Here is a 13,441-nt window from a genome sequence, read left to right as displayed (position 1 = left end):
CCAGCCCGGTTCAGACCAACCCCATCCCACCTGAACAGGTCCCACCTACCCCAATACTGATGCCAATGCCCCATAAATGCAAACCCATTCCTCCCACAAGGATAAGGCAATTAAAAAGTTTTCTATAAATAGTTAAAGGAGGAATGGGGCTAATTAGCTACCAAAAGAGATTTACTTATGGAGGCAGGGAGCATAGCTGAGGTATTAAATAAATACTTTGCATCTGCCTCTTCCAAGGAAGAAGATGCTGTGTAGGTCATGGTGAAAGAAGTAATTCAGATATTTGAAGGGTTTCAAATTGACAAGAAAGAGTTATTCGGCCGCCTGTACTTAAGAGTTGATGAGGCACCAGGGCTGGATGAGATGGATTGAGGGACACTGATGGAAGTGAGAGGGGTTATTGCAAAGGCATTGGCCATAATTTTCCAATCTTCCTTCTACTCAGGAGTAGTACCAGAGGACCTGACATTTGTGAATATTTGTCTCCTTAATCAAAAAAGTGTGTAAACATATGTCCACTAACTACAAGCCAGTCAGTGGTGGGAAATTTTGAAGTTTGTTCTCTTGAGGAAAAGAGAAAAATATTGTTGATATTGAAAAACAAAAACTCAGATGGTGCATAGTTTGTATCATGAAAACGTATGGTGAATTAACATCAAATTGATTTTTAAATTTTTCTGTGAAACCAGTGATATTTATAACATATTTTTTACTCTAGAGATGCGGTGAATCAGAGGTAGTAGATGAGAAGGGATCTGTCTCATCTGGCTCTCTCACCAGTGCCAGCATTCCTGTATTCCAGGATGTGTTGCTTCAATTCTTGGATACCCAAGCTCCAATGCTGAGTAAGTGTGTTGCAGGAAACAGTTACAGGGATACCATGCTGTGACAGAAAACCCAACAAGATTGCTTTTTGGAAACTTGGAATCTGTAATTTCATCACAATTAGGCCATGTGCTATAATTTGATGATGCAATTTGGTGGGATTTGTATAATGTTATGTATTTGTGTGGGAGGGATGGTATGGAGAAAGTTGTCAACCATTTTTCATGCATGTGCTGCCAGGAGCCTGAATGAATAAACTGTAGCTCGTTGTTCAACAGTAAAATATTAATCTCATCTGCAGTACTACCTGCTTGCACATTCACCCTAAGGTTTGGCCATAAGCTTGTGGCAAGCTTAAAAAATAGATGTTGAATATTTAACTGTAATTTGGAAAGCTAAAATACCTGAGTCAGACAATTTTCTGGAAGATTGCTGCTTCCAGTTTCATCTATGATTAAAAAGCAATGTGTCCACTCATTGGGATAGTCAGAGTCATGACTGCAGGGAACTGCTGTTATAAGTCTTGTTGAAAACCAAGACACACGCATCTGTAATGCTTGGCTGTGCGCTTGCACTTAATTTGTGCAATTGATTCAAAAATGTCATTCTGACTACTTTTGAAGTTGCTCCAGCAAGCAACCATATTACTTGGATGAAGCAACAATACTTCAGTAGAATGTTAGCTCAAATATCTGTTCAACATAAATTATAGGCTCAAATCCACAAACCTTGGACTCGGAGGTGGAAATTCTGTGAGATGCACTCAAAGTTGACATGTTGATAAGAGACTGAGGAGCACTTTATTGCTAAACTTGTACTCTATATGAAATCATGAGGAAATTGGGATCGGTAATTGGTTTATTGAGTCGTGTCGACAGTTCAACCCGTGATGAGAAAGATCATACCTGACACTCAAGATATTTTATTAATTCATGTTGTGGTCAGTGTAGCTCATTTTCTGCATGGATAAGTTTTCTTTTTAAAAGTTTGAAAATAATTATGTCACTGTACATTTTCCCATGGGGTTTAAATGCCATATCAAGATGTCACCTCCTACTTTGTGACTGACAAATGCAAATAATACAACATTTGCCATATAATGATTGGGTCCTTTTAGTAGTTCACTGTCTGAAATAAAAATAGAAGATGCTGGAAATGTTCAGCTGGACAAACAGCATTTGTGAAGAGAGAAATAAAGCTAAAGTTTCAGATTACTAACCTTTTATTAGTAACTACTGTACTCCACTGAAATTACACTGAAATCAAATAGTTACAATAATACTGTTAATAATTCCCTTAGTGATCAACAGTAATATTTACTGAATATCTATATCTAACAAATAGTGGTGTTCCCCTCTGATAGACTATCTGTATCCGAAAGAAATCCTATAACCTGCTCAAATTCAGCCTGAAATTGCAACCAGACTCCACTTACAATGAACAAGGTGTCATCAGGCTGGACGTTGGCACTGAACACTCCCCATTTGTGTTCTTATCTCTTGGACAGTATTTTGGACTTGGGCTATATGTGAAAATGACCACTTTGTCTTTGACTGAGGCTTTAAGTCAAATCTGTTTGGATTTCACATGTCATATGTGATTGCACAAAGTTCAGTTCCTTAAGCAGTTTCTCAGGTGAGGAATCAGATTATGCCCACATGCAAGACCTGGACAATATACAGACTTGTCCTGATGATTAACAATTAACATTCACTCCACACAAGAGCCAGGTAATGGCAGTCTCCACTAAGAGAGACACTAAAAGTCAAAACAAGATAATTAATTATATTATTGTTGTTGAATTTCATACCAAACTGGCAAGTTAGCATTGCCCAGAAACTTAAATGGACCAGCTGCATGATGACGTAACTAGAAGAGCAGTTTAGGAACTGGGAATCGTACAGTCAGTAACTCTCACTTCCTGACTCCCCAAAGCCTGTATACTTCATACAAGGTTTAAGTCAGGAATATGATTGAATACTTCCACTTGCCTAACAGAGTACAAAAAACTCAATAGCATCTCAGACAAAGTGGCCTACTTGATTGGCACCCTAACCATCACTGTAAATATTTATATCCTGCAACACTGGCACATTGACAGTAGTGTGTACCATCTACAAGATGCACTGCTGCAATCTGCCAAGCTACCTTTGGCATCACCTTGCAAACCTGAGACCTCTACTACCTAGACAATAAGGAAAGTAGACATGTTGGGGTGCTATCAGTTCCAAGTTTTCCTCCAAATCACAAAATTGACATCTGGGTCAAAATTCCAGAAAACTGTCTCCTACACCATTACATTAAATAGCCTAGCCTGCAGTGACTCATCATCACTTTCTCGAGGGAATTATGAATGGACAATAAATACTTCCTTTGCATTTAGTAGTGAGTAGACTCTTCTCCAATTGAATGACTGATACTAAATCCTCAGTGATGTGACTCATCTTTTGCCATTCCTGAACTCAATCCAGAGATTCTCCTTGGACCTCTTGTCTGTATAAATTATTATACTGTAGTCTCTAGTAAATACTATCCTTAATAAATAAACCTACCTCTGCTCCTTTTATATATTCTCCAAATTCTCTAAAAATTTATACCCAGGATAACAGTCTTACAGTTCATTTGCTGCTCTTGACTTCCTCTTAATTGTCTTCCAGCTGATCCTAGCAGTGAAAGTGAAAAGGCTGAATTTGCCAACTTGGTACTCCTGTTCTGTGAGCTCATCCGCCATGACGTTTTCTCACACAATGTCTACATGTGCACACTGATATCCAGAGGAGACCTGTCATCAGAGCAGCATGTGCCCAGACCCCGTTCACCTGTTGATGATGCTGTGGAAGAGCAGGATCGGAAGGAACATGAAGGAAATAACAGTGTTAAACTGGAGGTAAAGGGAAAAACGAGCAATATTGGGATAGATGTTTTGAATAATAATTTCCTCTGCTGTCTAACTTGAGGAATCCTTCAAGCCACAATCTTATGATAAAAGCAAATGCTGGAATCTGAAACAAAAACAGAAAATGCTGGAAATTCCAGCAGGTCTGACAGATTCGGTGGAAAGAGAGCTAATGCATCAAGTCTGGATGGCTCTTGGTCAGAAATATCCTTCCAAAATCTACCCTGACAATTGCCTTAAGAATTTTATGTTTTGGAAAGATCACCTTTCAATTTTCTAAACTCTAGGAGATTTAGAGCTTTATGCTTATTTTCTCTTTAGGACAATCCTCTCATGCAAAGAATCAGTGCAGTGATTCTGTTGTAACACTCTAAGCCAAGTAAATCCATCCTTAAGATAAGGAGACCAAGACTGTACAGAGTACTTCAGTATTTAATGTTGTAAAGCTTTCTTAGCTACATATTTTAATCCCTTTGTGATAAAGGTAAGCATATCATTTGCTTTCCTAATTGCATGCTGTATCTTCATTGTACTATGTGATTTCTGTACAGAAAGTCCACATCCCTCTGACAACCAACAATTCCCAGTCTTTCACCATTTAATAGCTATCCTGCTTCTCTATTTTCTCTACCCAAGTGGATAACCCCACATTTCTCCACGTTATTTTCCATCTGTCACAGTCATGCCTACCCACTTAACCCATTTATATTCCATTGCAGCTTCATTTGTGTAATTTTTCCATCTATCTTGAGATCATCAGCAAACTTGGATGTAATGGATACATTAAACTCAATCGCTCATGTATGTAATTGGCTGAGGTTGCAGCTATTTGAGGTTCAAGCACTGATCCTTGTGGTACCACAATAGTTACATCCTACCAGGTCAAAAATGGTGGCACAGTGGTTAGCACTGCTGTTTCATGGCTCTAGGGACCCGGGTTCAATTTTGGATTTGTGTGAATGTGCAAAATTCTCCCCATGTCTGCATGGGTTTCCTACAGGTGCTTCAGATTCCTCCCACATTCCAAAGGTGTTCCGAATAGGTGGATTGACTATGCGAAATTGCCTTAGTGTCTCAAGTTGTGTAGTTTAGATGGATTAGACATGGGAAATGTGTGGGGGGTTAGGGTATAGGATGGGGGAGAGACCTGGGTAGGATACTCTTTGAGATATGATGTAGTCCCGATGGGCTGAATGGATTCTATGGTCCATTTGATCCATGTTTTACTTCTGCAGCCTGCAACCATGTATTGCATTAGTCACACATTGGGGAACATGTCACATGCAGTGTCATGGCCTACTGGCTTCAAAGAATAGTTTGACATATAAAGCAATCTATGCATCTGCAGCAAAAATATTTCCATTTGTATGATATGTAATGGTGATTGGATAGATTAATGTTTCTCTTTAACAGGCCAAGAATAAGTGTAGCAATGTACTAACATTTTCCTAATAAAGCTGCTGTATAAATTGAATTCTGATTCCAGTAAATTTTATGCTCAACTTTTTTCTTTTGACTTATCTTTTTCAAAGTTATCCTTCAAATTAACATATATGTATTTTTTTTAATTCTAATTTCCTTTTGCTGCCCACAGCTTGTCTCAGTTGCAGTGCTCTCGATTTAAAAGTTGTGGGTTTAAGATCTAATCCAAGACTTGGGCATGTCCAGTGCAGTCCTGAGGGGATGTTGAATTGTCATATGTGCTGTTTGTTGGGGGTTTTTTTTATTCCTTTGCGGAACATGGGTGTTGCTGGCTGGCCAGCACTTATTGCCCATCCTAATTGCCCTTGAATTGAATGGCTTCCTAGGCCATTGCACTGGGGCAGTTGAGAGTCAGCCACATTGCTGTGCCTCTGTAGTGACATATAGGCCAGACCAGATAAGGTTGGCAGATTCCCTTCCCTGAAGGGCATTAGTGAACCAGATAGGTTTTCTGACAATCGACAATGGTTTCATGGTCATAGCTAGCTTCTTGATTGTAGATTTATTTTTTATTGAATTCAAATTCCACCATCCACCTTGGCGTGTTTCAGATCCAGGTTCCTAGATTAACAGTCCAGCGTAACATCATTAGATCATCACCTTCCTTGGTTGATATGCCAATTTGCTGCCACATATGTTACTTAATGATTTGGGTGCATATTAAGGATCCCAAGGTACCGTTTCAAGAAATTCAGTGAGTTCTGTTGGAGTAGACAGTTTTTCCTTAGCCAATATCACAAAAACAACTACTCATTTATTGCTTTTTTGACAAATCCTGGTGTGTAAAATGTCCTCTGCGTTTGGTTAAATAAAAACATCACTTAATTTGACTTGCATATAAAACCTGCGATATTCCGAGAGACTGTTCTAAGGCACAAAGGGTCATGTGGACTTGAAGCGTTAACTCTGTTTTTCTCTCCACAGATTCTGCCAACCCGGCGTTTTCTGTTTTTATTACCTAAGATACTATATAGTTGCAAGTCGCTTTCTCTCTCTTTTTCCTCCCATCTCCCATAGAAATAGGAAAAAAAAAGGAAAAAAATACTTTGATGCTGTGGGCTTAGAACTGGGCTGATAATTAATATTATATATAATTGTATTTTCTTTCTCATCCCCACTCCTGAATAATAATTGAGTTTGAATGGGAAATTGTATTGCCGTGCATTCCATGTCTGATATCCTTTTATGATGGTGAGTGCAGTATGCTTTGCAAGCTTCCATTGAACTTTATTTAAACATTTCTAAAATCATGAAATTGCTTTTCAACTCTCTCTCTCTTTGGGTATGGTTCTGCTAAATTTCTTCTTTGATCTTAAACAATTTGTCAAATCTGTGCTATTGCTCTGAAGCCTCTAGCATTGCCATTTATGAAAATAGTTTCTACGCGATATATGACAGCAATCTGGGTTTGTTCTCTTTCTCTTCTCTCTTTCATACCTTTCTTACTCCCCTCCCATACCTCCAGGAAGCTGACAGTATTCCTTTCCTAGAAAACACCTAGGCACAACTTGGCTTCTCTCTATGCATTACAATTGAGATTAAGAATTTAGCAGTAAATAGGATACCAGGTATAACCCACTTTTATTGTTCAAAGCATGTTCTGATTAATGTAGACAAAAATGATAGAAACTTTTGGCGGTTTCAACATTGAATTTGTGTTTGTTTTTTGCAGGATCCTGGTTTATCAGAAAGTATGGACATAGATCCAAACTCCAGTGCTATTTTTGAAGATGTGGAAAAAAATGACTTCAAAAATGAATTTAGTTCTGATTTCTCTGTAAGTTGATTTTAATACATTTCTGACATGAACTATCTTTGCTGCCATGATGTGTCATTCTCCCTGCCCATGTTCTTTGGTTGGTAGTGGGGGGAAGAGTTTGGAAAGGAGTGGTGGTTGCCACTGTTTTGGACCTTTTTTAAAGTTCTTTGATGGCATATGATATTACTGACAAGACCAGCATTTGTGGCTCACTCCTAATTTCCCTTAAGGCAGTGAGTCATTTTCTTGAACTACTGCAGGCCATCTGGTATAGGTGTATCCACAGTGATGTTAGGAAGAGAATTCTGGGATTTTGACTAAGCGACAGTGAAGGAACAGTGATATAGTACTAAGTCAGGGTAGGGTGCGCTCTAGAGCGGAACTTGCAGGTGGTGGTGTTCTCATGCATCTGTTGCCCTGGCTCTTCTGGATGGTAGAGGTCATGGGTTTGGAAGGTGCTGTCAAAGAGCCTCGCATGAAGCAGTGCATCTTGTGTATGGTGCAAACTGCTGTCACTGTGTGCTGATGGTGCAGGGACTGTGTTTAAGGATGGGATGCTGATCAAATAGTCTACTTTGCCCTGGATGATGATGAGCTTCTGAGGAATATTGGTGCATTCCTAACAGTGTACTCCTCCTTGCCAGTGATGTCTGCATCACATGAAAGGATAAAGAAAAAAAAGCACTCCAACTTGTGGGGCGTTTTCGCCCAGTTCCCAATGACTGCAATTTTGCTAGGGCCCCTTGATGCCACACTGTTGAATGCTTTCATGATTAAAAGGGCAATCATCCCACCTCACCTCACCTCTTGAATTCAGCTGTTTTATCCATGATTTGACCTGTAATAAAGTAAGAAGTTGAGTAACCCGATGGAACCCACGTTAAGCATTGGTGAGCAGGTTATTGCTATGTAAGTGCCACTTGATAGCACTCTTGATGATACCTTCATTAGGATGATAATCAGAAGATGATAAATAGGAGTAAGCCCTTCAGCTCATTGAATCTGCTTCACCATTCAATAAGATCATGGCTTTATTGATCAAAGATCTATGTAACTCAAGGACTCAGCCTTCACTGCTCTCTGGGGAAGAGAATTCTTAAATTCCTTTTATTTTTAAACAGTTGCTTCCTAGTTCTAGATTTCCCCAAGAGAGAAGGCATGTTTCTTGCCAAGACCCCTCAGGATCATAAATGGTTCAATAAGACTACCCCTTGTTCTTCTGAACTTCAATGAGCGCAACCTATTACAATCCTCTCTTCATATCACAAATCAACCCAGTGAATCTTCTTTTAATTCTCTCTAACCCTCATTAAGTAAGGAGATCAAAACTGTACACCGTACTCTAGATGTGGTCTCATTAATGTCAAGTACAGTTGTAGCAATTCTTGCATGTTTTTGTACTCATCCTCCTTGAAATAAAGGTCAACATTCCATTATATCTTCATAATTACATGCTGTATCTACATGCTAATTTATTATCCATATGCAAGGATATCCAAATTCCTGTCTACCACAGCATTTTACCGTCCCTCTCCGTTTACATAATATTCTGCTCTTCTAATCTTTCTGCCAAAAGTATACACCATTTGTCAGATTTGTGTCCAATCACTGATCCAATTCTTTACAGACTCTTTGTATCGTCCTCAAAATTTGCTATCCTACCTATAATTGTATCTGCAAATTAGGCTACAATACGTTTTTCTTCTTCATACACATCATTAATACATGACCAAGAATAGACCAATGGGCAGTTAGCTGGATCAGATTTTATGTACAGGACATGCTGGGCAATTTTTCGTGTACGCTGGTTGATGTCATTATTCTAGCTGTATTGGAGCATGACTGGGGGCGCACTCAGTTCTGGAGCACAAGTCTTAAGCACTTCTGCTGGAATGTTGTCAGGGCCCATAGCCTTTAGAGTATCCAGTTTTTCAGCTGTTTCTTGATATCACATGCAGCGAATTGAACTGGCTGAATACTAGTATCTGTGATGCTAGGGAACTGCTGAGGAGGCCGAGATGGATCATCCATCAGCACTTCTGGCTGTAGATGTTTGCAGATACTTGAATCTTGTCTTTTAAACTGATGTGCTGAACTCCACCTGACAGAAGATGGGGATATTTTGTGGAACCTCCTCCACTTGTTAGTTGCCTAATTGTCTACTACTATTCACAACTGGACTTAGCAGGTCTGCAGAGCTTTGATTTGATCTGTTCGTTGTGGGATTTCTTAGCTCTGTTTTTTTGTGTGCTGTTTCCATGCAGATAGCCCTATGTTATGGCTTAATCCGGTTAGCACCTCATTTTTGGAGTATAGCTGGTGCTGCTTCTGCCATGCTGTCCTGCACTTCTCATAGAAAACAGGGTTATCCCCAGTTTGATAGTAATTAGAGTAAGCACTTTATAGGAACATGTGGCTACAGATTGTAAGTAAATAGAATTTTGCTACTGCTGATGGCCCACTGCGCTTTATTGGTGCCCAACTTTGAGCTGCTGGATCTGTTCTTAAATATCCAAGATAGTACAGTGTTAGTGCCACACAATACGATTATTGGAACTTTCAGTGTGAAGATGAAACATCATCTCCACATGGACTATGCAGTTTTTCATTCCTACCAATAATAGCTTCATCTGTGACGGGTAGATTGGTAAATTCAGAAGGCTTTTCCCTTTTGTGTTCCTCACCACCAGCTGTGGATCCAGTCTGGCAGCTATGTCCTTCAGGACTCAACCAGTTTGGCCAGCAGTGGGGCTACCAAGCCACTGTACGTGATTGGCATTGAATTCCCACACCCAGATTATATTCTGTGCCCTTACTATCTTCTGTACTTGGTGCAGTTTGTGTTCAACGTGGAAGATTTGCCAACGTACTGATTAGGAATGATCTTGGGATCATTCCTAATCAGTACCTCATCAAACAGTGGAAATAATTATTTGGGGGTATATTAGGGTATCTATTCTTCAGTTTTTCTTGGTACTCTTTTGACATACCATAAATGAAATTATAATCATTCAATTATAACATAAGAACATAAGAAATAGGAGCAGGAGTAGGCCATCTAGCCCTTCGAGCCTGCCCCGCCATTCAATAAGATCATGGCTGATCTGTCGTGGCTCAGTTCCACATTCCCGTCCTCTCCCCATAACCCTTAATCCCCTCTCTTATCAAAAACCCATCAACCCATGTCTTAAAAATATTTAACGAGGTAGCCTCCACCACTTCAATGGGCAGAGAATTCCAGAGATTCACCACCCTTTGAGTGAAGAAGTTCCTCCTCAACTCCGTTCTAAACCGCCCCCCCCCCCCCTTTATCTTGAGGCTGTGCCCCCTAGTCCTACTGTCCTTTCTGAGCGGGAAGAGTCTCTCCACCTCTATCCTATCCATCCCGTTCATCATCTTATACGTCTCAAATGAGATCTCCCCTCATTCTTCTAAACTCTAACGAGTACAAGCCTAGTTTATTCAGCCTCTCCTCATAGCTCAACCCCCTCAACTCCGGCATCAGCCTAGTAAACCTCCTCTGCACTCCCTCCAAGGCCAAAATATCCTTGCGTAAGTACGGCGCCCAAAACTGCACACAGTACTCCAGCTGCGGCCTCACCAATGCCCTATATAGCCGCAGCAAGATCTCCCTACTTTTATATTCAATCCCCCTCGCTATGAAGGCCAGCATCCCATTTGCCTTCCTGACCACCTGCTGCACCATTCAGCCATTCTCTTACTTTGCAGGACAACATAGCATTCATCATCTTTGTCAATTATTTATAAAAATGTTTTAATTTTGTTCTATCTAGTTGTAGTTGTTGAATGTCTTTTGTATTTTTTAACTCTGTGCACTGCGTCATTTGAAGGAAGGTACTCCCTGCTCATACTTCAACATTAAAATTTTATAGTTTGGGGTTCTGTTCATTACTGGAATGTGATTTACAGCCATCTATGGTTCAGATGCAGAACCTACAGGTTGCAATTTGATAATGAAATATAATTGCGGCTTTTGAGGAAAAAAATGACTTTCTTCCAAAAACCTACCATTAGTGGATCAATGATTAGCAGTAGTGAAGTTTGACACTCTGGCAGATCTATGAAGACTGGTTAGTACATAAGTTGCTTTAAAGTTTGTTTTCTCAGATCATCTGTAAAAGCACAATTGTTATTTCCATTGATTTTACTGATAGTAACTAGTGGGTGCCGAGCTTCATAGCTGCTCACATGCAACACAATATTTTTTCTACTTTTTCGTTAAGGTCCTATTGGTGTATTTTTCTACTTATTTTGACCTCCTCCTCTTCCCATTCTCTAAGCACATCACCTTTTTTTTTGTTGAAGACATTGATTTCTTCCTGGAATATAAGTCCATGTGATGACCCACAGCATATGCTGCATTCATGTCTGACTTAAAACAATCAATCTCAATCTCTTTGACTATGAGCGCATCAACCTGAATCCTAATTTCATGCACTGATGAGCATTATTGCATAGCAGTCAGAAGTAGGATCCATTGACTGGCTTTGAGGAAGTTGGGCTGGGAAGGTGAGGTTGGTTGGTGATGGAATCCAGGAAGATACAGTTGCATGAAATATCGATTGAATACTATAACTGTCAATGATTATATTTCAGCTTCTGATGTGATGTGATTTTTTTTCCCTACTGCTCTATAGATGTTTTCCCCTTCAATGCACTGTGAATCCAAAACCAGCCCGTCCCCAGAAAAACCTGCCTCAGAAAAGGAGATGAAGCTATTACAGAAAGAAAAGTTGAATGAAGTAGCATTTCCATCACCATATGATCAATCCAGGCATATACAGTATGCCACACACTTCCCTATTCCTCAGGTAAGGGGGTTAAGGATGCATGGGGGTGGCAGTGGTGGGGTGAAATGCTTGTGTTCAACAAGTTTAAGCTTTTTGTTGCTTTCTTTATCAGAGAAATCAAAAAACCTTGGCTAGAATCTTAGCTAATGTGTCAGGATCTCCCACTCTAGCACTGATCCCAGCAGAGTTTATGGCATCATTGAGAGAACATCTCATTTGCATGGGCCTGGTGGCATATGCAACACCCATAGACACATCTGGGGATTGCTGGCTGCATACCGCCAGAAACTGGAATCCTATTTTCTGACCTTTTTAGCCTCCTTTTATAGATGATTAATCGTAATATAATTACAAAGTTAACTTTACTCACCCTACTGAGTTCAGTGGAGTTCCATCTGTGCCTTTCGGAAGGCTGGTGTGTCTTTTCTGACTTGATGGACTGACCCTCAATTAGGTGGGTCCTTAATGGACTAGGGAAGCCAGAGGTTTTTATGCCTTTTGAAAGATATTGTGTTTTTCTGTCTTCCTAACAAAGTGAATAATCTTACACTTGCTCATACTATACTCCACCTCCTATCTTCTTGTCCAATCACTTAATCTGTCTTTTTTTAGCTCTTTGTGTCCTCCTCAAAGCTTGCATTCCCATCCAATTGTGGATTGTCAGCAAAACCAGATACATTATTTTCTGTTCCGGTGCATATATTTCCTCAACACCTTTTCTATTTTATATTGTTGGGTCTACTTTAATCAAATTATACAATCTGTCTTAATAAATCACAAATCATTGGAGAAGGACATTATATATGTTCAACGAATGAGTGTCTTCATATACATGAATATTATTCCTTTCACATCAATTCAGTAGGTACTCTCTGTCCTGGGCCCATATGCTTGCATCACCACCTCTAAAATTCTGGAGTAAAACTAACAGAGGAAGGCTCCAGGAATGAGAAAAGAACGAGTGATAAAGGGGATCTGTTGATTCCCCTTTTATCATCCATGCCCAACAGGACCCCATTACCCTCCCCATTACCTGGTCAGGGCCAAAATACCAGCTGAACGAAACTTCACAGCACTGCAAAGCAAACTGCAGCCGATTACACCCTCTCAACTTTCAGATACTTGTTGAAAGAGAATGGAGACAAGTTTCTATAACATCTCCCTGAATGAGACAAATAGCAGTGTGACTGCGTCCCTGGTTGAAGGGGTCCTGCAGTGACGGTTGGGGTTTGTCAGGTGGCTTGGTGCAAGAGTGCAGGCACAGGAGTGCCAGTGGTCACAGTATATTCGCACTCTTCTTGCGGCACATCAATTGGAAAACCACTGGTCTAAGTCATCAATATAGTTTGTAAATAGTTGAAGCCCTAAAACTAATCCTTGCAGCACACTAGTGCTGGCAGCTTGAAAATGCACCAATTAACCATATTTCCTGCTTCTCGTCTGTTAACAAATTCTTTATCCATGGTAATATATCGCTCCACAACTCATGAACTATTGTGTATCTTTTTGTGTGGAACCTCATACAATGTGTTTTGGAGATCTACCGGTTTCTCTTCTAGTTACATTCTCAAAAACTCTTAATAAATTTTTTAAATACTTCCCATCTCGTGAAACCTAGCTGGTTAATATTCATATTATTTTTGCCAAACCAATTCATTGTGGTGTATG

The 13,441-nt window shown here is 39.9% G+C and overlaps 1 protein-coding gene across 1 annotated transcript in view; it reads left to right on the top strand.

Moving 5' to 3' along the window:
- The window catches only part of med12 (mediator complex subunit 12), a 181,741-nt gene that overhangs the window by 72,250 nt on the left and 96,050 nt on the right, over positions 1-13,441 (top strand). Inside the window, exons 12-15 of the mRNA XM_080187507.1 lie at positions 719-845; positions 3,483-3,712; positions 6,876-6,980; positions 11,621-11,794. Coding sequence (XP_080043633.1) covers positions 719-845; positions 3,483-3,712; positions 6,876-6,980; positions 11,621-11,794 — 636 coding nt within the window. The remainder of the gene's footprint in view (positions 1-718; positions 846-3,482; positions 3,713-6,875; positions 6,981-11,620; positions 11,795-13,441) is intronic.

Source organism: Carcharhinus amblyrhynchos, chromosome 4 (assembly GCF_965287045.1).
Source record: "Carcharhinus amblyrhynchos chromosome 4, sCarAmb.v2.hapA, whole genome shotgun sequence".
Lineage (NCBI taxonomy): Eukaryota > Metazoa > Chordata > Chondrichthyes > Carcharhiniformes > Carcharhinidae > Carcharhinus > Carcharhinus amblyrhynchos.
The sequence above is the reverse complement of the archived record's forward strand: the minus strand, read 5'-3'. Positions and strand labels throughout refer to the sequence as shown.